At 45.6% G+C, this 23875-nt stretch overlaps 3 protein-coding genes across 22 annotated transcripts in view; 1 reads left to right on the top strand and 2 right to left on the bottom strand.

Annotated features, from left to right (window-relative positions):
- The window catches only part of LOC146859432 (beta-galactosidase-like), a 356754-nt gene extending 339611 nt beyond the window's left edge, over positions 1–17143 (bottom strand). The window contains exon 1 of one of the 2 annotated variants that reach the window (XM_085650133.1): positions 17017–17143. The gene's annotated coding sequence lies outside the window, so the exon portion shown is untranslated. Of the gene's footprint in view, positions 1–16770; positions 16887–17016 lie in introns of those variants that run through there. The other variant, XM_085650132.1, reaches the window with a different exon arrangement.
- Positions 11937–16824, bottom strand: LOC146859433 (apoptotic protease-activating factor 1-like). The gene is made up of 2 exons (XM_085650128.1): positions 16771–16824; positions 11937–16453 (listed from the first exon to the last, which is right to left on the bottom strand). Exons 1-2 carry the CDS (start codon positions 16797–16799, stop codon positions 12553–12555), a joined length of 3930 nt encoding a protein of 1309 aa, XP_085506254.1. The 5' UTR covers positions 16800–16824; the 3' UTR covers positions 11937–12552.
- Positions 17144–17171: 28 nt separating the features above from the next.
- Positions 17172–23875, top strand: part of STK16 (serine/threonine kinase 16) — a 142158-nt gene continuing 135454 nt past the window's right edge. For 3 of the 19 annotated variants that reach the window (XR_014980108.1, XR_014980106.1, XM_085650136.1), the window contains exon 1: positions 17172–17326. The gene's annotated coding sequence lies outside the window, so the exon portion shown is untranslated. Of the gene's footprint in view, positions 17518–18141; positions 18161–19936; positions 19956–22105; positions 22272–23875 lie in introns of those variants that run through there. The other 16 variants (XR_014980107.1, XR_014980111.1, XM_085650135.1 and 13 more) reach the window with 13 other exon arrangements.

Below are 23875 nucleotides of genomic sequence, written 5' to 3'. Positions count from 1 at the left end.
TACCAGCTCTTCTGGGTTACTACTTCTAGTACTCATTATTTTTACTAAGTGGGAACCTTTTTGGAGAGGAAGAAAAACGTAATAACACTGGTTTCTTAACTATAGTAAGGTTTGCACTTTTTAAAACAGTTGTACTAAAAGGGACCTAATCAGGGCCCAGACAATTATTTCACAATTTGGAAAAATAGTCAATTTGCAACAATACAATTTAACTACAGGCAATATTTGGATGTATTCCTGTGGTCACTTATTGTCAGAGTGGTCCAGCAAACGCAAAATAATGTACCCCACCGATGGGTTACCAATGTACGAAGCTGGCTCTCTATATACTATACCAAAATTAGGTATAGTGTTTAAAGAGTCCAGTGGAGCCTCAGAGGCTTTACAGAGGTAAAAGTATATAATGCTAATGTTCTCTTTCGTGGCAGTGTGGTTGACCAGTTAGGCTTATCAGAGGGTAGTGTTAAGCATTTGTTGTACACACAGTGGCAATAAACCAGACACATTCTTAATGAATAAATCCCAGAACAATTTATAAAAATAATACTTGGTAATGTTTATTTTGCAGAACCACAGAGCTTTGTCATAGGTAAATATGTTTATCAATATAAATACTTTTTAGTTTAAAAAATGGACACACTGCAATTTTCAGACTTTTTAATGTTAACCTATAGGAGGAAGAAAACATTCGGCATATATAGGGATAACATCGACTTACAAGAGCAGTCTTCGGAAGTTAAGGCAAGTATTGGGCAAGGTTCAGTTCAGCACCGCAGGGCACCATTTGCAGCACAAGAGCGTTTGGGTGCAGGGTGCAAGTTCAAGGTCGGGTGCCCAATGAATTGGGATTGGGGGCAATCGGTCAGAAGCTAGCACCAGCTTGGGGGACGGATCATCTCCAGGGGATGAAGCAAGCACTGGACGGGGCCCAAAGCAGCAATAACACTAATGCCACCAGGGGTGGCCGGGTGCAGGGAGCCAACACAGAGTCATGGGCCCAATGAAAAGCAATGGGGACAGCCAAAAATCGGAAACAGCCTGCAGGTTCAGGCCAGGAAGCCGGTCGCAGGAAACCAACAGCTGGCCAGATAAGTTGCAATGATCTGCGACGTAGGAAAACCTTTGGCCCTCTTCACCAAGGCCCAGGAAGGACAGGTGCAGGGGTGCCTTTTGGTATCAGAAACAGCTTACCAGAGCAGGTCGCTGTTGAGCGGGTCTCCGTGCAGAGGCTGCAGGCGAAGTCGAGGAGTCCAGGAGAGGTCTGCTCAAGGTGGACTCAGGCTTTTGAGTTCTGGGGAACCTTGCTGGACCCGGTGGGCCATTTGGACTTGGGCCGGAGGTGACGGGTGCAGCAGTGGAACCGGGGACAGGTTTTGCGGTTCTTCAGGTCGCAGAGTCTTTTCTTTGCATATGGTGGTTGCTTGGTGCACAGGTCCGCTGTTTTCAGGAGTCTCGATTTTTGTCAAAGGCAGACAGTACTCCCAAGGTGTTTGAGGTCGCTGGGCTGCAGGACAGGTTGTCTTTTGGTGCAGGATCATCGAGGGCTGCAGACAGGCCGGTAGGGCTAGGGCCAAGTCAGTTGGTATCTGCGGTCTTCTCTGCTGGTGCGACTCTGTAGTGTCTGTGTCACGGTCCCTCGGAGTCCTCACAGGATCTGTTCGTTGCTCAATGGGGTCCACCTATTGACAACCTCAATTTCTAATTGCCGTGAAGGCACGGAAGATTAAGGGGGTCAATCTGGGGAAGGAAAGGAAGGGAAAAGCGGGGAGGGAGACCTGCGAAAAGAAAAGGTTTTGTGAGAACCCACTGTACGAGTGCATTAATACACCTCATGCCATGCTTTGTTCCGCCTTAATTAATCAGGTCTACCTGTAAAGTAAAAGAACCAGTTCTGGCAGCTACAAGTAGAAGGGCGATTAGGTATTCATCAAGGCCTTCTCTTGGCTACCTAGTTTTCTATGTTGTAGAAGACCTTACGCAATACTCAGACTGGAGAACTGTGGACAAACGGACAAATATGTAAACACGAGATCACCACAGTTCTGTAGCATAGACTCAGCGTTTGGAAGTATATCTCGTAGACTTCACAAGGGAAGAAGGTTTTATGCTTTACTTCAGCTACCACTCTAAAAACCCCTGCTAGGAGACGAGATAAACACACACTTATAAATACATGAGTTTCATAACATCATATGAAGCAGCTTGTATTGCATTTGTAGCGTAAATGAAAATAAGTAACAGTCCTGGAGCACTAGTCAATCTACTGGATAAACACTATAACACCTGGTATTGTTACCAGCCCACACGTGTGCGTTGCACACCGGAAATGAGCCAGCTCGGAAAGCACTCCAAAGAAAACACACTTAGCTAGAGGTTGTGGGGGAATCAAAGTTACTTCCGCGCTATGGTAGAGGCCACTAGCGAGCGAATGCTAGAAAACAGGAAATGTCTTGGCGGTGTCACCGACACCCTTACCCCACCCAGGATACTCGGCAGCTTGTTTCCCCTGACGTGTCTCTCCCTGCGGATCCAGGATAATCTACGGGAAATTCCTCTCCGGCTCCGGTTTACGTAGCCGACCAGAACGTACGCCGCGTCACTTCCTGTGCACGCGCGTCTTTGTTTGCAGAGGCTGCCGGGAGCTGTAGTGTCCTAGCTCCAGTGGCCTTGTTCCATTTTTCCCCGCATCTTGCGGAAAATGACGACGGTCCTTTCCCAAAAGTCGGCCCTCACTGGTGGGGTTACGGAGTGCGCAGCGGTCGGAACCCTGGACATAACAGTCTGGCTCTTCTTAGGTCACCAGGAGCTGAAGTTTAGGGTCTAGGGATGCCACCTAAATAATAGATTTAGGGGTGTTACAAAGGAGTGACAGGTAGGGGCCAATGGGATCCTTACCTGGGGTGTCTACACCCTCTATTATGCCCGCCTCCTGTGGGAGGGGGACATAGACCTAGCCCTGATTGGGTAAGTCCTGCCATCTTCAAGATGGTGGGCATTGAAAAGTATATTTCACCTCGCCTCCGGCACCTAGAAGGGTGGAGTTGGCAGAGGGGGGCACAAATCCTATTCTCTTAAGTTTTCCCATCTGTCCTCCCGTCAAAATGGGGGTGGAGACAGGACGTGGCCTGCTCCCTCTAACAGGAGAGACTAGGGTCTCATTACAAGGGCTGCAAGGCCTTGAAGCTCCCCGCCGCGGATGGCTCTTCCTGACCAGAGGGGAGGTGTGAACAGCTCCACCCAGTGAAGGTATTGTTCTTGGCCTCTGAGTGCGCAGGTACTCTCCAGAAGAGGTCAGAATGCTGTCTGGTGGTAAAAGGCTGGCTCAGGCCAGTCAGTGACCGCATTCATGATTTGTAAGTTTCAGGGAACCCCTCTAAGAGGTCCTCTGTGTGCACTTTTCAATAAATCTGACACTGTAATCAGTGTGGGTTTATTATGCTTCAATGTTTTGTACTTATAGTTCAGTGAAGCCATCATGGAGTGGGGGAACTCATGATGACAAGTGTTCAGCCCATGTACTTACTATGGCTTCCCTGGTCACTTACAATATCCAGGAATCAACAGGGATATTGCAAGGGCATATCTGCTCATGCAGACATGCCCTCACAGGAGATCTAGTGCACCCTACTAAGGTTTAAGGCCTGCTAGAGGGGTGTCTTACCTATGTCTCATGCAGTGTCTATGGGCATGACACACAGGAATGGATGCCATATCACCTCTTCAGTTTTGTCTGCACCAAGACACGCAGGCTGCAGCGGTAGTGTGCATGTGCTTGGTGAGGGGTCCCTTAGGGTGGCACAATTTGTGCTGCAGCCCTTATGGGCCCTCTTGAACTACAAGGCCCTTGGTACCAGGGGTACCTTTTACTAGGGATGTATATGTGCTTTAAAGGACTGCCAATTGTGGAAACAAAAAGGTACAGTTTAGAGAAGGACATCTGGCACAGGGGAACTGGTTGGCAGGGACCCTGTGCACTGCCAGTCGAAACTACATAATTTTCCAGGCAAAAGGTGGAGGCTAACCATGTTCAACTTTCCTACAATTCCCAAAAAGCAACACATCACATTGGATTCTAGTATGTCTTTACTGCCCCTGCCTATTTCATCTTGTATTGAGCGTGCTAACTGGATGCATGTAGGGAAAATAAGAAAGACCTCAAAATATGACAGAATAGGGCATTTGTGGGGCTATATCTAAAGATCAACCCCGTTCTTATACAGCAATACCTATTTCAGTTTGTATCAGTGCCAATCTGGAGGAGTAGGTTGATGGACCTTTAGGGGGAATTGGGGTATGAGGATGTGATGGCGCGAAGCCAATAGTAGCAAGTAGAATCCTGATATGACTGCTAAGGATAGTGGTGCTAAGTTGTCCACACCTGCTAAAGTATTCCCAAGTTATCCAGATATGCATACTGTGCATAGAAAAGGGAATAATCGGACAACATGTGGTGACATATGGAGAGAGTACATATGCCACTGAAGTGTGCCCTCTTGCTGCATCAGAAGGGAAACATTACAGGAACCGGAACATCAGGTCCATGTTAGATGTTTGGAACGCATTAAAGGAATACAAATGTTTCACTTGTATCTCACCCAAGACGTCTGTTATACACTATGTTGAATTTACCCTGGTGAAAGACATTAAAGTGTTCTCTGGAAGAAGAAGGGGGGAGTGTCTCTACAAGTCAGGAATACATTTGTAGGAACAAAGATGAAGTTCTTGGATAACTGTACGTCCCGGTTAGGAGTGACTAATGGGGCAGAATGAATGCTGTGAACTACAAAACTAGGACTAGGTCAATGAAGTGACAGTGCAACAACAGAAAACACATCTGTTTTTTAAAGGTTCTACGGCAATCAAGATTATACGGAGAGGACTAATATGATCTCATATCTATTAATAGATAAAAATTGGAGAAGAGAATCTCACGTGCAAGAAAAAAACTCAAGTTCTCACACCTAAAACTGGCAAACACATTCATAATACCAGGCCTCTTCTACACTGCTGACTCATTGAAGGCTTTAATGTCGTATTTCAGCATTTGGATGAGGGATTCGACAGCAGTCACTATGACTGTATTGGCTACTTAACTGCTTGCACACCAAAAAGGCTTCAATCTTCTCCTACATATGCCCTACCTAAACTGTTAAGACTACCAAACCCACTACAACCTGATAGAAAAGAAACATGAAGACCCGGCAAGGTCTTGCTTGGTGTACAACATAAAGAACAATGGTAGAAGGTAATACATAGGTGGTATCTAAACCCCTCCAGAACTACACTTCTAAAACCTAGAGCATCTAATCAATCTGGTGCAAGAGAAGGAAAGAAAAATATAGATGGTGTATTTGAACCGCTCTACACACTTTTTGGCCTATGGGAAGGAAGGTAATATATAGATGGTATCTCAACCTCTCTAGAAGCACACACATCCTTGGAGCAAGAGGCAGGAAGGAATGTTACTTCTTACAAGCTGGTCTTGCAGTACGAACAGGCTAGTGTGCTGGAGGGCGATTTTATGATCAGAGGCAGCATGTTTAAGTGTTCATCCATGAAACAATTGCTTCTCGTGTGCAAAATTTCTTCTGTAGGTACCCCAGAGGAGCATCCCTGTTGTGAAAGGAAGGAGGAACTCTGATCCCACACACTTTCACTACAGCAAAGGTGACTAATGTAGCACAATGTCACCCCCTGTGGAGACTGGACGGTACACGCTTACAAAGAAACATATTTCATCAGTTGAGACACACATTTCTTGAATTTCAAAAAAAGAGATATACTTTCATTTAGAGAAACAAGCATTTACAATGCAACGGTCTCGGCATTGTTAAAGTTAGAGCTATTGGCATTGCTCATGACAATGCCGTTTCTTTAAATGTTTTAAAAACAAAAACATAAACAAAAATAATGTCATGAGCAATGCCAATAGCTCTAACTTTACCAATGCCGAGACCATTGCATTGTAAATGCTTGTTGAAAATTGGAACAGAACAATTAATTTTAAAGTCCTGCGGTCCCAACAGTGTAAGCTTCACTTCCAACTGAAGAGAAACACATGAGGCCTCCCCCAAGAAAAACCCGCATCCAACCATTCCCGAGCCGTGCAACATGTGGACATCCCGAGGTGCAGGGCAGGAGCACTGTGCACCCGAAACCTGGGACCTACGCTCCTTTTCGTTTGGGAGACCAGATCAGGAGGCTGTAAATTGGGCATAGTCTGCGGGTAAGGAGCAACACGGGGGGCGACAAACTAAAGTTCCGCTGCCACCCCAGGCCCCAGGGATTAGCAAGCCGGGGAGGGGGCCTCTACCCCTCCCCCTCCTCTCCGAGGCCTGTGGATAGTTGCAGTCCCAGGAGAGGGGGAGCCTCGCGGCACCTCCAGCTCCCCCTCCAAGCCCACATGACCGGGCAATGCCCGTGGCAGTGCCAGCGGAGAGGGGGGTGGGATCCTTGCCCTCCCCAACCCGCGCAATATCGCCGGAGTCCGAACCCGACTCCGCTGAAAACCGAACCGTGGAGGGGATCCCGGTTGCACTGCCCACGACCCCGGCAGGGGCCGCTACTCCAAGTGCCCCGGGAGCTGACTTACGCCCCCCCCCCCCCCAGACGGACTGCAACCAAGGCAATGGCCGGGCTCAGCAGCCCTGCCTAAGGGGAAGGGGGAGGGGTGGGGGGGGGGGGGGGGGGTGAGCACTCACCGCAGCCAGCTCCTGAGACTATCTGGAGCCTTTGCTTACTTGGGAGTTTGCCACCACGTCTTTGTGCCAGCTTCGGGCGTGGGTGCAAAGTCCGCCTCTAACAAGTTTGAAGGTCACAGATCGACGGGCCTAAAAAGCAGAGTGCAAGTCACATCCATGCGATGAGATTGGGTCAGCAGGATGGGGTGAGCGCCCAAGAATCAGCGAGGCTCGCCCGAAACATTGCGACCAGCCGTAATGTGATGGGGCACTTTGATTTTTCCTGGGCTGCAGGGCTCATCATACTTTCATCTTCTAATGCTGATAAAAGGCAGTTACGGGTCATAGCTTCACAATAGGAGGGCTCAACATGAAGGGACTAATTCCCTAGGTTTCAGCAGGGCTGAGACACTGCGACCACCCTTCATGTGTTAGGACGCACTGGCAGGGGTCTGCGTGCTTGTATCGTCCAACGCTGAAAAAGGCAGATGTGGGTCAAATCTCTGCAATGCAAAGGGTAGCAGGATGGGGCGAGCGACGAGAAATCAGCAAGGCTAGCTCGATACATCACGGCTAGGCCGGGTCGAAATGTAAACGGCGGTGAAGAGGTCTGCATAATTTTGGGATTTAGACAATAGGCTTGTTCCATGAAATTCCCAAAATTATGCCATTATGGCACTTTGGGTATTTGTGTCATTCTAGCAAATATGCCATTCACTCAGAAGGTGGGCATCCATACTTGTGTGTTTGTGAATATTATGTACTACCCTATCCGTCGGGTCGTATAGTAGGACCGAGTGCAGGATGGAAAGATTGTGACGCCATTAATAGACGGAAGCATTTCCCACAGCTTCCTCCAATAACGCTCTAATTTAATACAGCTCCCCAGGGTGCGCACCAGATCACACTCCGGCTCACCACCTCACCAACATTTTGAATAGCCTGAGTGTAATTTTAGGGGGCGGGGGGGGGGCAGCACCAATTAGGAATAATTTGGAAGTATTAAAATCTATGCGTCCCTCTCTGACACCTGTCACGAGAATCCGGTAAAGTGACGCGGTCACCTCCGTCGTGATCTCTCTGTAACGCGGTTTGCTAGTGCAGCTGGGTAACAGTTCCACTTTGGTAGAAGTTAAGATGCGCAAGAGCATCGCACCCCTGTCAGCGAGCCCCAAACCTTTTAGTGTTATATCACTGGAGGTTTCAAAATGATCACAAAATCTAGACCTATCCCGCACCCCAGGCGCGGGCGAGTTGGCGATTTCACCAGTCGCGGCGGTCAGACAAGTCACAGAGTACAGGGTCTGGAAGAATCCGGATGAGCTCCTTCAAAGGAAGGATCTACGACTGAGATCACCTTGGGCTCCCCCCCCCCCCTCGTATGCCAGCATTATGCCATGTGCGGCATGAGGAATGGGGTCCCACCATATCTAGGTGTACATTTTCCAGGATGTCAGACCCGCCCTAATGAAGGGCTTGGTTGATATAAAGTTTTGACTTGAGCTTGTATAAAAAATACATTTCGCTTCTTTCCAATAAGGTCCATGATGGAGGCTGGCTTGTTTGTGGCACAAAATACACTGACTGGGAGCGGTGATGGGCGAGTAGACGGACTCAATGTGTGGGAGTCGAAGGTCTCGAGATTCAGAGTGAGCAGGTCGCCTCAGAGCTTTGAGTCTGTGTCTTCTACCTCAAACCCCAATGTACAAAGCGCTTTGTCCCTTTCTGAATTCAGGACAAGATCAATGTGTCCCAGAAAGGGAATCATGCCCAGCGGAGAGCTGGCATTTGAATCATGAGGCTAATCTGCGTATTCCTGGCTGCCCACAGAGCCTGGCTGCAGGTTCGGATGCCAGTCTGAACGACTAAGTATTCACTGCATCCGGACTCAGAGTGCCAGGTTCTGCCCTCGGGCAATCCTCGAATTTGGGGTTCAGGGCCTCCGGCGCCTGCGTGTGATCGGCGGGGAGGGGGCTCAGGGGCGGTCCTGGCTGGAGTGCAACTCCGGGGCGTTGAGTCTTTTTAGCCAATACCAAGGGCCTACTGACAGACATTTCACCCCACAAATGTTCCCTATGTCATCCATTATCAGAACGGAGATGGTCGGATTTAGGGATAATTGGGAGGCTCTTAACTGACACCTATGCCAAGCCTTGACTTGAATAACAAGGGTTACTGACTGCCTACGACAGAGTGCTCAAGCCTGCTTGTGTGTCACAGTATTACGGGAGAGAGAGGGCGTATCTCACCTGTCTATTCTCGATGTGCCGCTCTCGCTTTAGCCTCGACTCCCACCTGTTCCTGGCTCGGATGGAGAGAAGACGCTCAACCAGCCCGAGCTTTGCTAACGCTGAATCTGCCGCAGAGCTACGTGCGATCAGGACTCCAGTGCAGGGTGCGGGGCCTGGCAAACAGAGTTGGTGCCATAGACAGAGGACTGCACATTCCATTTCAGCAAAGCAACTACTGTAAATTGTGAATTCACGTGTTAAACAAGGAGATCAGGTGAGGGAGCAACGCCGGGACACCACCGCCTTTCTCCGAGGCAGAGAAGAACTGCCTCGGAGAAACGCAGCGTCCTTTTCGGATTCGGGGGCGTGTTTTGCCGTTGTCTCCTCCTTGAGACTTCTCGCAAAAAACACGCCCCCCGATCCGAAAAGGACGGGGCCTGTTTGGAATGACTGACCTCTTCTCCAGTGGCTGGCCAGTATTTACGAGGCCAGCCAATGGAGAACAGGGGAGAAGAGGGGCGGGTTAAAGCCCCTCTTCTCCAAGTCATAAAATCTCCGACTTCCGGTTCTGCCTTTCGGCAGACCGGTAGTCCTCGACCTAAAAAACGTGGACTTTGCCCGGTTATCAATAAATCAGGATTCATACAGCATGGCAAATCACCTGTGAGGGTCTCAGGGTGCTGCAGTCTCTAGCTCCTTTGCGGTGCTCTATCCATCCAACTAGGTCTTGAGTCCTTTCCTGAATCCGTGGAGCGATGAGGTGGTCCTGAGGTGTAGGGGAAGGCGGTTCCACTCTTTGGCTGCTAGGTGAGAGAAGGAGCATCCTCCCCTCAAATTTCGGCAGATCAGAGGGGTGTCTGCAAGGGAGAGGGAGCAGGATTGTAGGTGTCTGGTAGGTTGGTGGAAGGTCATGCATTTGTAGATGCATGCTGGTCCTTCATTGTGTAGGACTTTGTATGCATGGGTTAGTATCTAGTACTGCTATCTTTTCTGGATTAGGAGCCAGTGCAGCTTTTTGAGGTGTGATGTGGGTGGGACCATCTGGGGAGGTAGAGGACGAGTCTTGCAGCAGAGTTTTGTATTGTCTGCAGTCTTTTCAGGGGGCGTGTGGTGATTCCTACATCACTTTTGACTGTGATTATCTGCTTCTTCATAGATAGCTTTTGGTCCAAGATGTTGCTGAGGTTGCGGGTGTGGTCTATCATGGGCAGAGTTCAGCCAGCCAACATGCATCATTCCATGGCGAGGTGTTGTTCCAAAAGATGAGGACTCCCGTCTTGTCCCATCTGACCTTGAAATAGTTGTCCTTCATCCAGTCGGCAACGTTCATCATACATCTATGGAAGTTGACTGTGGTGATGTAGGGGTCTTCTGACAGTGATATGATGAACTGGGTGTCATCAGCATAGGAGATGATGCTGAGTCCGTGTGATCTGACTGTGTTGGCTGAGGGGGGGGGAGGGGGGGGAAAGAGGGTCAGGCTTAGATCTCTTGAAATGTCAAATTTTTGGAATGCATCAATGCCTTATTGTACTGTATAAATAAATCATTTTTTTACTTGTTCTTAGATTTCTGCTTCATCCAGTTTTATCTTTGTGAATGGGTGATAAGGAGGCTGTCTCATGCAGAAATGTCTGCAGCATATCTATTGCCTGTCTACATGCCTTGAAAATGTTGATAAAAGGATGCATGTTTGGGTCGCATCTCAACTCCATAAAGTGATATGGGTTTCTAGTTTTGTAATTCACTATTTTAACTACCCCACATTTCTCTATGGTAAAGAAATGCCTATAATTTACATAAAGAATAACTCTGACCGAAATCTTAGCACTGAACTGTAAACTGTGACAATGGTTACTATTTCATAAAGGAAAGTATTCCCTTTGGAATCCATTCTTATGGTCTGCCTCAATGAGAGACTGTCCCAAACCAAAAGTAGTCATTAGAAATCTTGCAGTGATGGTGGAATTCTATGTAGCAACAAATTCTGGTGTCCTCAACGCCATGTTTTTTTTAATCATTTTAGGATTTTCCACAGATGTTTTCTTAATTTCCAGCCAAGAATGATGGCTACTAACGCCTTTGTCCATCCAAGACTAAATTTTAGTAACTCAACATCCAATCTGCTTCCTGAAAAGTATAATTTTCAGCTTAAGGGAATTTGCCTAAGTGTCTCATAAAATTTGCCAGGTACAGTGATTTCCTATTCAAAGGATAATCTCATTTAAAAGCATCTTGTACTATGTATTGGATCCTCAATGTTTTTCCCCAGTTTTCTCATACAATATTTTTAGCAGATATCATCCTTTTAGAGCCCTGTATTCTGCTTCCCAGAATCTCATGGCAATGTCTAAAGATTTATACATATATAAGATGGGGCGGAGTGGCTCTCAGAGTTCTCTGGTTCTGTTTTGGAATAAACTTTGGTCTTAATAACATTTTTGTCACATACTTTGTTTTGAAAACACCTCAATAGTTGGCAACAATTAGATTCCCTGTCTTTTTTCAATAAGTCTGAAGACCGCATCAGCGCTCAAATTTTTATGTAGTGTAGCACCAAGAGACCTTTTCTGGGGGTGTATGCTACACTTTATAAATAGCCTTATAGAACAGAATACAACAGTATCAATATTTAAAGCTACACCACCTATACAGAAAGCCAAGCTTAATTGACTAAGGTATTAGCAGACAGCCAGGAATACAAATAGTGTCTTGGCTGACTGATTGCAGAGGACTAGTACCCGAGGACCTCGGCCACCAGTAGCAGACCACATTATAATCAAGAATACTGCCCAGTAACCACTCGCAGCCCCAAGTCAAAAAGGAACAATCTGAATAAACGGTGTACAGTAGAGAGAGACACTTAAGGGCTAAAACAAATATTTAAGCACCCGCAGCAGGCTTCATCCAAACAGCGATGGGTTTGATGCATATTCCATTCTATATAGAAATTCAGGAAGAACTGAAGCATCTCTCTTTGAATGGATGCAGTAGGTGCTATTGTAAAAAAAGCAACAACTTTTGCTCTGCTCACCTTTTCAAAATGCATCATACTTTATTGCTGTATCCAGTTGTTGGTAGGCCAATTATGGTAGCACCATTTTTAAAACAACACAAAAAAACAGAACCTCTTGGTAAGAGTAAGCTAAAAACCATGCTCAAAAAGGCAGAATATTACACATAATAGACATTTGAGTGTCGTTCAGGGCTCGAAAAATCATTCACCTGCTTGCATTTGCGAATCAGATTTAATTAGGGCGAGCTATTTTTATGTCCTACTCACCCTTTCTTGCAAATAGGAAGATAAACTGTCTTTTGTCCTCTGTCTCTGAAAGCAGAGCAAATGTGACAAGATAGCAATATTTAAAGGCATCTTTATTGCTCACAAAGTGAATGAGCAATAAAAATGCCTTTAAATCTCGTAAACTTGTCACATTTGCTCGGCTTTCAGAGACAGAGGCCAAATGCATTACATTTAGGTTGAGTAGATGTTTCAAGTTACTAGACCTGCAGGTCTAGTGAAATGTTTATGATTTTTCGAGCCCTGGTTCTAATTTCATAAGATAGCCTTTTCCCAACTCATAACACTGCAAAGTAAGTGCCATCATAACATTTCTGGTATTATTCAGTCTCTTGGGTATTCATTTTAATACCTTCAAAACGTAGAGAGTGCCAAGGTTATCAATTGTAACAAATAACTGGAAGGTGGGAGAGACATGAATTGTCTTTGGACTTGTTCCTTGTGTATAGAAGGTCTGCAGTGATTCACCTGTTCTAACATTCCACCACTTCAGATTACCTCCGGTGGAGACGAGCACTGTGCTATCAGAAGAGAAGTGAAGGTCTGTGACCCAGCCCAAGTGTACTATGTCTTCTTCATTGGCAGTCATGTGGGAACAACAGCGAAGTAGGGTCCCATTTGATACACTCCAGATCCTTATTTCTCCATTGTCGTCCCCAGTTGCTAAGAGTTTGCTGTCTGCTGAAAAATGACAGCATCTCACACATCCTTGGTGCCCCATGAGTGTATAAAGCGGAGCAGAACTATCAAAGCTCCAGATCTTAGATCTTGTATCTGCTGAAGCGGAGGCAAACTTGGTAGCATCATGTGAAACATCACAAGACAGAACAGCACCCTGATGGCAAAGAAAGTCCTTCTCTAATACCCCAGTGTTTCTATTCCACAATTTCACTGTCCCATCAAAGGACCAAGACAGCAGGCCAGAACTGCCTAAAAGCCTAAAGTTTTTCACAGCTTCCTTGTGACCTTGCAGCACTGTGTGGTGTCCTGTCTGCCAATCCCAAATCTGAATTGTGGCATCGTCAGAACTTGAAATAAGGGTCTTACTATCAATGGTAAACTGGCAACGCTGCACGCATTGTGAGTGTCCTCTTATAGAGCTCACAGTTCTTGCACTGGGCAATTCTAATACATGTACAGCTCCATCTTCATCTCCAAATGCAGCAAAGAGAAGATCACAACTTAGGCAACAGCAAGTGATGCTGGCGTCATGTGTTGCAGTCTGACAGATGATGTCTCCCACCCTTCCATTAATTAGTTGCAAACGTCGTCTTCTGTCAGGAGCCAGTATCACTGGGTTATCATCCTTGAACACCACATCAAATTCCCGCTTTAAAATCATAGCTGTGGTATTGCACATTTTCCCAGTTTCCCACAGCCGTATTGTCTGGTCTTCGGAGGAAGAAAGTAGTGAAGATCCATCAGGTGAAAAATTCACACAGTGCACCCAGCTCAAGTGTCCACGACATTCTGCAACCTTTAGAGATGATTCAGCATTCCAAAGCTCAACAAAATTATGGGCCAGGGCAAGTGCCACCAATTGACTGCTAGGGCAGAAGTCACAATATTGGATGGTTGTGTTGTGATTAGCCTGAAACTCAGCTAGTAAATCACTGGTTTCAACATCAAAAATAAGCAGTGTATTCTTTGCAGCCACCATAACTCTAGAACAGTCACTGGACCAGGAGCAGCACTTAACGAACACATCAAAATCTTCTTCTTGGTCATCTTGACTTTCCAAGAACTTTTTAATGCTAATAGATTTAAGCTCATTGGCCGATGGTACATCCCAGAGCCTCACTGTTCCATCTGCAGAGCAGCTGGCCAAATACTGATCATCAGGTGAGAATCTACAGTGACTGACAGGCTTCATGTGACCAAACATTGTATTACGACACTGACTCTGGCTCAAAGTCCATAATTTGACTAAGCAGTCATTAGAACAGGTTGCTAGGAGAGGCTGAGAATCTGTGTTGGTGAACTGACAGAAGTTAACTTGCTCTGTGTGCTCTTCATAGATGCTCAACAGTGCACCTGTAAAAGAATCCCAGATCTTTACTTTGGTATCTGCTGAACAGGTGGCTATAAATGTATCATTGAAAGAGAAGGCACAGCACAACACTTCATGGTCATGAGCGTTCACTTTCAAGAGATTCTCTCCCGTTTCAGATTGAAATACTTGCAATGTCTTATCAGCACCACAAGAAGCTATTCTATCCCCGCTGTGTGAAAAACATGCGTGGTAAACTGCATCAGTATGTGGGCGAACAACTAAACAGGACATATTCTCAATACTGTTCTGATTTATCCATTCTAAGTACATAGCTCCTCCACTAAGTTCCTTTTTGGCTTTTAATCTGGCTTGTTTGTAGACTGCTGAAGTCTCAGGCTGACAAAGGCCCAACTGAATGATATTTGGAAATGGACTGCGGCCAAGAAGGTGTCCGTTTAAGGACAAAAACTCTTGAAAATGTTCACGATCTGAATTGTCCTCATTATCAAGTATGTCTCTATATTCTATAAATTCATGAATCAAGTGAGCTGGCCCAAGAACTTCTGTTTTTGCTTTAATCCAATCCAATGAAAACAGAAGAGAGCAGAGTTCCTGGTGCATGTTGGCACTGGCCATATGATATGCTAGGAAATTATACCAGTACCTACAGTATCCTCGAAAGGATGTAGACATATTGTTGCTATGTTTGTGATACTGATGAACAACACTGGTATGAAGCTCTTGCAACTGGCTGCGATATTTCTCTGTGAGAAAATCTAGCTGAAGGTCATGTAAGTAATACAAAAAGGAAGTTCCATTTCGATCACAAAACAATAGGGATTTGTTCACAAACTCTTGTAGTATGTCTTCTACTTCTTCCGTCTCCAGGTCCCAAATTATACTCAGGACTTGCGCAGGCACTTTGACACCCTTTTTCAGAACAGCGAGGTCTCTATAATAATCTTTGAGATCTTCGTGCAGTGTTTCCACACTGATGGACATTGCTTCATCAAGAGCATCATAGTCATATGATGAGGACTTCCTTATTCTTCTGAACTGCTTGATCTGAAGCTGTCGAAGGTAGTAATCCCACCGATTTGGGAAGTCTCTTAACAATGCACCAATTAAAGAGACCACAAGTGGTGAACCTTTACATTCCTTTACGATTTCGTGAGCTTGCTCTGGTAAATCCCCGATTTTTAGGTCAACAAAGAGGGATAATACCTCCAAAGCCTTGTTATGAGGAAGTCCACTCTCCACAGGGACCAAGAAAGTATTTCCAGACACGATGTCGAGCACACTTCTGTCTCTACTTGTGATAAAAACTCTGCACTGAATATCGAAGGCCTTCAAGACCCAGGAATCCCAAACGTCATCTAGGATAAGGAGGCATCGTGGGTGGCGGTGCATGATCAACAGGCGCAGATGGTCTTTTGCCTCTTCAATGTTGAAGGCTGGCCTTTGTGAAAACTGCCAGGCCTGCTCCAGTCTGGTGATGAGGTTCTGAACCTTCATTAGGAGCCCAGTCTTGTCCTGTTTGCCAACAGACACCCAGTGGACACCTCCGGGAAAACAGTCTTGCAAGACACTTTGATCTCTCACAGCCTCTGCAGCCAGGACGGACTTTCCAGAACCTGCCATTCCATGCACCAAGACCCAACCGGCATCGTTCTGAAGGTGGTAGAGGTTCTTACGAATGGCACACACCAATTCTGGCCTAGTCACAAACACCACTGGTCGTTGAGGTACTCCCCCTTCAAGGAGAGCAGCCTTAACAAAGGGGAGAGTCTGGTCCATTGAGGGGTGGTCTCGTGGAGCAGCCCGGAGAGGAAGACCATCCTGTAGCATGGAAGCCAGATGTTCATAGCCCTCTTGCAGCAAAGCGTTGTAGAGCGAGACATAAGCGCGCTCATCTTTATTCAGAAGCATGTCCAGCAGCAAGGCAGCCCGGGCTGTCTGCGTTGGCTGAGCTCTCACTTGCTCCTCCTCTTCCAAGCTCAGCACCTCATCAGTCACAAGGTGGTCCATGATGTAGGGAGTTTTGAGGTCCCTTTCTAAGGCCCCTTTGTGGTGGAGCAGGAAGCTCTTGGCCCTCTCATCCATGGCACGTGCTCCAGGCCAGTGCAGCCCCGTACAGACCAATGAGAAGGCAGGGCGTGGGTGGCTCCTCCTACCACTGTGTGCTCTCACACACCGGGCGCGGGCTCGCAGGTAGGGTCCCTGCTCGTAGTGAGGAGGGGCGCCTGGGCTAGAGCGGAGTAAACAAAGTGCCAAAAAAAAAATGAAAAGGTCGACCATCTTGGAGTGGACGGATCCAGGCAAACACGCACATGTACCAAGATAAATAGCCTGACACAATGTCTTGAAACCAGAACATTTGAAAAATATATATATATTCTTTTAAAATTATTGTTACGTTTCACAATAAGTTTCAGGAAATGTCAATATGTACAAAACGAACTTATATCGAAATAACCATAAACCGTGTTTTCAGTAATCAACTGAATACTCAGTTTAAAGTAATTGTTCATAGACTCCAAGGAGTTGGCTTTCGTATTCTATTACCTGGTGGAAAGTATCACCATAACATCCATGCAGCCATGGTCGCCTCGTAGTCTCGGCTGCCCCTGTCGCCTCTTCAGGCCGGTGACGTCAGCTGACGTACTTTATATCTACTGCGCGTGCGCAAAGTTGGTACATCCTTTAGGACGTAAAATACAACTTTACTTTGTTTGTAAGTTTTTGCATTCGAACTCTTTGTCCACTAGTCAGAGCGACACTTCGCATTTAATTAGATGTAAAGTGACTTACGAGAGTAATCCAATCTAAGAAGTCGCCGGCCAGCACAGTCACTGTTATTGCAGACTGACGTTTAGTCCTCTGTTTGTTTCTCCTCTTTGTGGCAGTGCAGCGCTCAGCGATGACGCTCTGGTGCACCACCCTCTCTCTCTCATGGCTGCCACTAACTAGAGGCGGACCTGACCAGGCGTTATTGCAGACTGACGTTTAAGTCCTCTTTCTGTCTTTTATCTTTAAGGAGCTGCGGCGCCCAGTGATGACGCACTGACTTAGTTTCTTTTCTCTCTGCTGCCGGACACTGAGTGGAGACAGACCTAAGAGGGTAGGCCACCGTGGTAAAGAGTCAGGAGGGGGAGTTAGGGCGAGGAGGCGGAGACCGGGGGCATCGAGAGGATCACCTGCCCTGGTGCTGGTGGTTGCCTCACAGGGTGAGCTGGACTGTCCAAACGCTTCTCTGTGTGACCGGTACATGGCGGCCATTTTGGGTCGGGAGGAAGCACTTTGGGTGTTATTGTGAGTAACCGTATTGGAGTGGGAGGTCTCCTGTTGGATGTGTTAGGGCCATCCTCGAGGGGGGAGTTTTGTTGTACATGTTGCTTGCCCATCTTAGGGTGGGAGATAAGGGGGTGATAGGTTGAAAATCGCCATCTTTGGGGACTCTAGCTGCTGTCACTGGAGGGGCAGCCATCTGCTGTCTTGTGGTCTCCAGGCAACGGGGAGGGCATCTGACAGCTGTAGTCTTGTGGTCTCCAGGCAACGGCGAGGGCATCTGACAGCTGCAGTCTTGTGGTCTCCAGGCAACGGCGAGGGCATCTGACAGCTGCAGTCTTGTGGTCTCCAGGCAACGGCGAGGGCATCTGACAGCTGCAGTCTTGTGGTCTCCAGGAAACTGGTAGGGCATCTGACAGCTGCAGTCTTGTTGTCTCCAGGTACCTAGGCTAGCATCTGACAGCTGCAGTCTTGTGGTCTCCAGGCAACGGCGAGGGCATCTGACAGCTGCAGTCTTGTGGTCTCCAGGAAACTGGTAGGGCATCTGACAGCTGCAGTCTTGTTGTCTCCAGGTACCTAGGCTAGCATCTGACAGCTGCAGTCTTGTGGTCTCCAGGCAACGGCGAGGGCATCTGACAGCTGCAGTCTTGTGGTCTCCAGGAAACTGGTAGGGCATCTGACAGCTGCAGTCTTGTTGTCTCCAGGTACCTAGGCTAGCATCTGACAGCTGCTGTCTTGTGGTCTCCAGGCAACGGGCAGGCATCTGACAGCTGCAGTCTTGTGGTCTCCAGGCAACGGGCAGGCATCTGACAGCTGCAGTCGTGTGGTCTCCATGCAACGTGGAGGGCATCGGACAGCTGCAGTCTTGTGGTCCCCAGGCAACGGACAGGCATCTGACAGTTGGTGGCTACTTGTCTCCAGGCACCTCTGCTGGCATCCGACAGCGGCAGTCATGTGGTCTCTAGGCAGTGGGGCGGTGAGCTGAGCGTGCAGCTTTTTTATTAAAATTTTGCATCATTGGACTTCATTGGAAGATTGAAAGTAGGAGAGGTGCAAAAGGGATGCTCCTATTTACACGTGTTAAGCTGTTGAATTACATTTAGAATAGTACTTCGTTAACTATGATACCACTGTTGCACAGCTTCAGAGTACATAGTTGCTGTGTGTTTCCCCAACAGGTGTGACATTGTCAGGATTTTATTTGTGATTTTATAAAGTGCTCCTAACCAGGCCCTATGGTGACTGATGTAGCAACCTTTCCAGCCCGGGTGATGATCGCACCACACACGGAGCTTAGTATTACACGTCTTTATTCTTCAAAGTGTAACCGTTGACTAAACATTCTACGTCATAAAGTTTCTTACCCACGCCCAATAACTTGCATCACAATACTTTGGAGTCTGTCAGAGACCAGAGTATTCCCGCTAACTCTTACACACATGACACTACATCTCCATCCTTGTTAAATAAAAAGTACAAAAGAAAATAAATAGGTTTGGGGATATATAATATATAAGCATCCGCGGCAGCCACCAGTGACTCAGACATGGGTGCAGTCTTTGGGCTCTCCTGACTCCCAGATAGAAAGGTCTCCAGGGCTCAATTTGTTACTAGACCTGCAGATTTAGTAACTTAAAAAATCTTCTCGACCTAACTGTAATGCACTTGACCTCTGTTTATGAAAGCCAGCAAATGTGACAAGTTAACTAGATTTAAAGGCATTTTTATTGCTCATTGCCTTTGTGAGCAATAAAGATTCCTTTAAATCTTGCTGTCTTGTCACATTTTCTCTGGTTTCAGGGACAGAGGCCAAAAGTCAGTTTGTCTTCCAACTCCCCAGAAAGGGCGAGTAGGACCTAAAAATAGCTCGCCTTAATTAAATCCGGCTCGCAAATGCGAGTGGGCAAGTGGATTTTTCGAGCCCTGGTCTCACTCTGGATGTCTACAGTCAACAAACCTCGAGGCAAGTGTTTGAAATTAGAAGAAGAATCACTTGTGATGGACTTTCCAGGACAATGAGCAGTCACAATGTGTCCTTTACTAGTCACAACCCTCAGTGGGTCAGTGTCAAAAGGAGCATCAGACTTCCGTTTCAGTTTCTGCCTGACAATGACTTAGTCTTCTCTTTGAGCACCGTATCTTTTATCCACATAGGTCATCATTTTGCATTTATGAGACCAATCGTTAGTGGGAAGTTTATCAATATCAATATATCTGTCAGTGTTCCACTGTAGTAGTTTGGTTCCCATGGCTCTTACAAACATTAAGGTGGTAGAGTTTTCACCGGTGAAAGAATGGGAAGTAGACCTGTATGCAAGAAGAGTACAGTGAAGAACTGATTTAAGTTCAAGCCTTTCCAGCGCAGCACGCTGAACGGTCCTCTTGAGGGTGATCATAAATCGCTTGACAGCACCATTCACCTGGGGCCAAAGAGGTGTACTTTTCTGATGCTTGACATTTAGGTGAGTGAGAAAATCTTTTAATTCTCTACTGTGAAAGGCGGACCACTGTCAGAATTTAAAATCAAAGGAATACTATGTGTTGCAAAAATACTTATCTAAAATCGCAATGACTTTGTCCTGAGTAGTTGACGACAGATCTTCCGCAAAGGGAAAACAGGAGTATTCATCAACAATTACTAGTAGATGATGTCCATTGTCAAGGGGTCCAAAGAACTCAATGGCAGTCTTCTCTAGTGCATGCTTTGGAAGATCAGACCTGTTTAATGCATGCAGGGTTGTTTGGATGACCAGCAGTTGCACAATTGACATGCCCTTAATTCCTTCCCAACTCTTTCATCAAGACGAGGGAACCACATTTGGTCCCGTAGGGCTCGTTTAGTAACAAGTCCACGATGTCCCTCATGTGCCAGTTCAATGACTTGTTGTCTCAGACTCTCAAGTATGACCATTCTCGACCCTCATGAGATAATGCCTTGTGAGGGTAACAGAAAGTTCTTCTTGGACATTTTTGAATTTCTGGTGTTTAAGGTCATCATGAGGACGTTGAGTATGTTTTCGCCACGATTGATGTGTAATAATGTCTTTGAGTATAAGCAAATCTCTGTCAGTACTTGTGGCAGCAATGATTTGTTCTACTGATATGGAAGCATGGGGTACTGGATTAGCGGAAGCATCAGCCGCATGGTATTGGTACACATGAGAAGTAGTCAGCAGGGTTTTGATCTTTTCTGGGACGATGCACAATCGTATATTCAAACTTCTGCAATCACAACCCTCACCTCTCAATGCGAGGGGGCATCATAGCTTTGGTATTGCCGAAAATGGCGAGTAATGCTTGGTGGTCGGTGACAACCGTGAAGTGCTTTCCATACAGGAGCACATGAAAATGCTCATGAGCCGACACCACAGCGAAAATTTCTTTCAGTCGGTGTCAAACTCCTGATAGCATAAGCCACAATGTATCACGGGGCTTTAGGATAGCCATTCTGCTGGGCAAGTGTGGCACCTTACACCACTGGGCTGGACTCAACAGAAATCTCAGTTTGTAATTTCGGATCATCATCAAAGTATGCCATTTTAGTGGCATTCTCAATGACATGTTTGATTTTCTTGAATCTTTGTTCACATTCCTGTGACCAGCAAAATGGGACATTTTGTTTTGTGAAGTCTCTCAATGGGCCACTCACAGTGGCAAAGTCATGTATATACCTTGAACAGTAACTGGCTATACCATGGAAGGATCGCAGTATATTTACATCTTGTGGGGAAAAAGTGGATGGCAAAGCTTGTACTTTATTTGGATCTCAAGTCATTCCCCCATCAGAAAGGATATGACCAAAGAACTTGAGTTTTGTTTAATGAAACTCACACTTTGCTGCATTTAAAGTGAAACATGCATCAGCAAGTATATTACGCACTTTTGTAAGAGCTATGTCGTGTTCCTTTCATGTGGCCCCAAAAACCAATATGTCATCACTGTAATTGAAAGCATTTGTGACTGGCTGTATTATGGGACGAATGACATCCTAAAAGAGTTACGCAGCTGATGACACTCCGAAACGTAGTCTTTTATATCCAAATAAACCAAGATAAGTCGAAAAGGTGCCTGCAGTTTTCTTTCAGTTTGAGTTGGTGATACCATTTGTTCAAATCAAGGCGGAAAAGACTTTAGCTCCATTCAGCTGCAAAATCATGTCAGCAATGTGCAGACACGGATGTATTCTCTTCCAGTCGCCTTGTTAGCCTGGCGCATATCAGCGCAGGTGCGGGCAACTCCTCCACTATCCTTCGACACTACCACTATGGGTGATACCCATGGCGTCGGAAAAGTGGATCGCTCAATGATGTCATGCTTTAATAGTGTCTCAAGTTCCTTCTCAACAGTCTCTTGTAAATGAAACGCAGTTTGATGTTATTAAGCAACAGGACAGATGTCCTCATTTATGTAAAGTCGCACTTTCATTGTTTTAAGTATGTCTAGTCCATGAAACAAGGACGATTCACTATGTCATGAATGGCATTGATGTTGTAGTTTACAGAAATCAGCCCCATGTCAGCTGCAGTGCTGAAACTAAGTAAACATGCACTCAATGAAGTGCCTTGCAGGACATGAATTGGTGCTTGTACTTCTGTCTTTTTATTCTTCCCAGATGCTATAAATGATCCTTGACTTTGCAGTGGCGTTGATGCAGTGGCGTTGAAGCAGCCCACATACACACTTTGGTTTTTGACTGGGAAAACATGGCACTGGAGACAGTTCATCGTACTTTTCCACTGGCATTATGTTTATTGAGGCACCACTGTCTATGATAAAAGGTACAGAGCACCCATTACCCTTCAGTTTGATTTTGGGACAGTGTCCAAATGAATTTCGCACTTTCTTTTTTTTTTTTGTATTTCTTTATTTCCACAGTAATTCTGGCGACAATACAATTTATATACATGACGTGACTGGATATTATACAAAAATATTATAATCAACCTCTGACAATTTAGATTTGAGACATATTAATACATTAATAACAAATACCATACAATGTTTCATGATGCAAGGTAGTCTGACAAAACACCCCAAGTTAATAATCCAATACGTTTTTTTCTAACCCCCTTCAATGCATATAAACTCCATTCTAACTCATAGATACTGTAAAATTTGTTTCTCCACAATTCAAATTTCGGAGTGTCAGGGGAAAACCAATCAGTTGCAATACATAAACGGACCACAGTCATAGCTAAAAAAATGAAATATTTATGCTCATTTAGGACAGGGAAACCATTTAATTTTGGTTCCACTCCCAATAACAACAACACAGAAGATATCCTAAATGGATAATGTAGTACCGCTGACATAAATTTTTCAATATTGGTCAAGAAAGGTGATAATTTATTACATTGGAAAAATATATGCAGCATATCAGCATCGGAATCCCCGCATCTAAAACATTTCCCATCATATTTACTACCCCAACTTGCCATCCGTTTAGGAGTATAATATAATCGAAAAACTGTTTTATAAACTTGAGCTTTCAAGTTTGCGGCTAAACATATCTCTTTAGAAATGGATAAAGTATCCTGAATATCCAATTCCGGCACTCCAAGCTGATTTTGCCAATAAGTATTATATTTTTTCATATCGTCCTCTCTGACCTGCATCAAAATCAAATAAAGTGATCCAATCCTTAATCTCCTCCAAATCCCCTCCACTAAATTGTTAGACAAGGGCACAAATTGTTTTGTTTTTTTTAAACAGAAATTTCTAACTTGGAGATATTTAAAAAAGGAATGTTGAGGCAATTGATATTTAACTACTAATTCTGTAAATGTAGCAAATGTACCACTTTCGTTATATAAATCTCCAATTCTAAATAAACTCTTTCTTATCCAACTCTTAGCATGAATTTTGCACTTTCACCTGTCGATTTTGTTTCGACCAGCATTGTTCCTTGCGAGAAGCTAATCTTACATGCGCACTTTGTAGACTGGTCGACAATGACATCGCACACCCATCTTCCTCACTGTTGCTTGACAATGACAAACTTTTAGAAGAGGAATTTGATGACAAATGACATCGTTCAGTTTCTACTTACCTCTACTGGTGTTGCCACTTAGCCTTGTGGGCATGGTTGGAACGTCTCTGGAACTTTCTGACATTCATTTTGTTTTTCAACGTGAAACACTTACTCTTTCACTCGCTTTGCAAGCAGTTACAAAATGGTTCTCTTTCCCGCAGCCTTTGCATATTTGCTCAATGGCGGGATATCTATCTTCATGTGGAAAGAAAGATCCACATTGAAAAGAGAACTTTTTCTTTAGAGGCATTACTTTGTGGCCTTCAACTTTGTGTTTAGGCTTACTTTTCACACTCAGCACAGTTTCATTTTAGGCCGTTCCGGCCTCCATGTTAGCAGCTTGTCTGTCGG

This window comes from Triturus cristatus, chromosome 3_2 (assembly GCF_964204655.1).
Source record: "Triturus cristatus chromosome 3_2, aTriCri1.1, whole genome shotgun sequence".
Classification (NCBI taxonomy): domain Eukaryota; kingdom Metazoa; phylum Chordata; class Amphibia; order Caudata; family Salamandridae; genus Triturus; species Triturus cristatus.
This window is presented reverse-complemented; position numbering and strand designations above follow the sequence as displayed.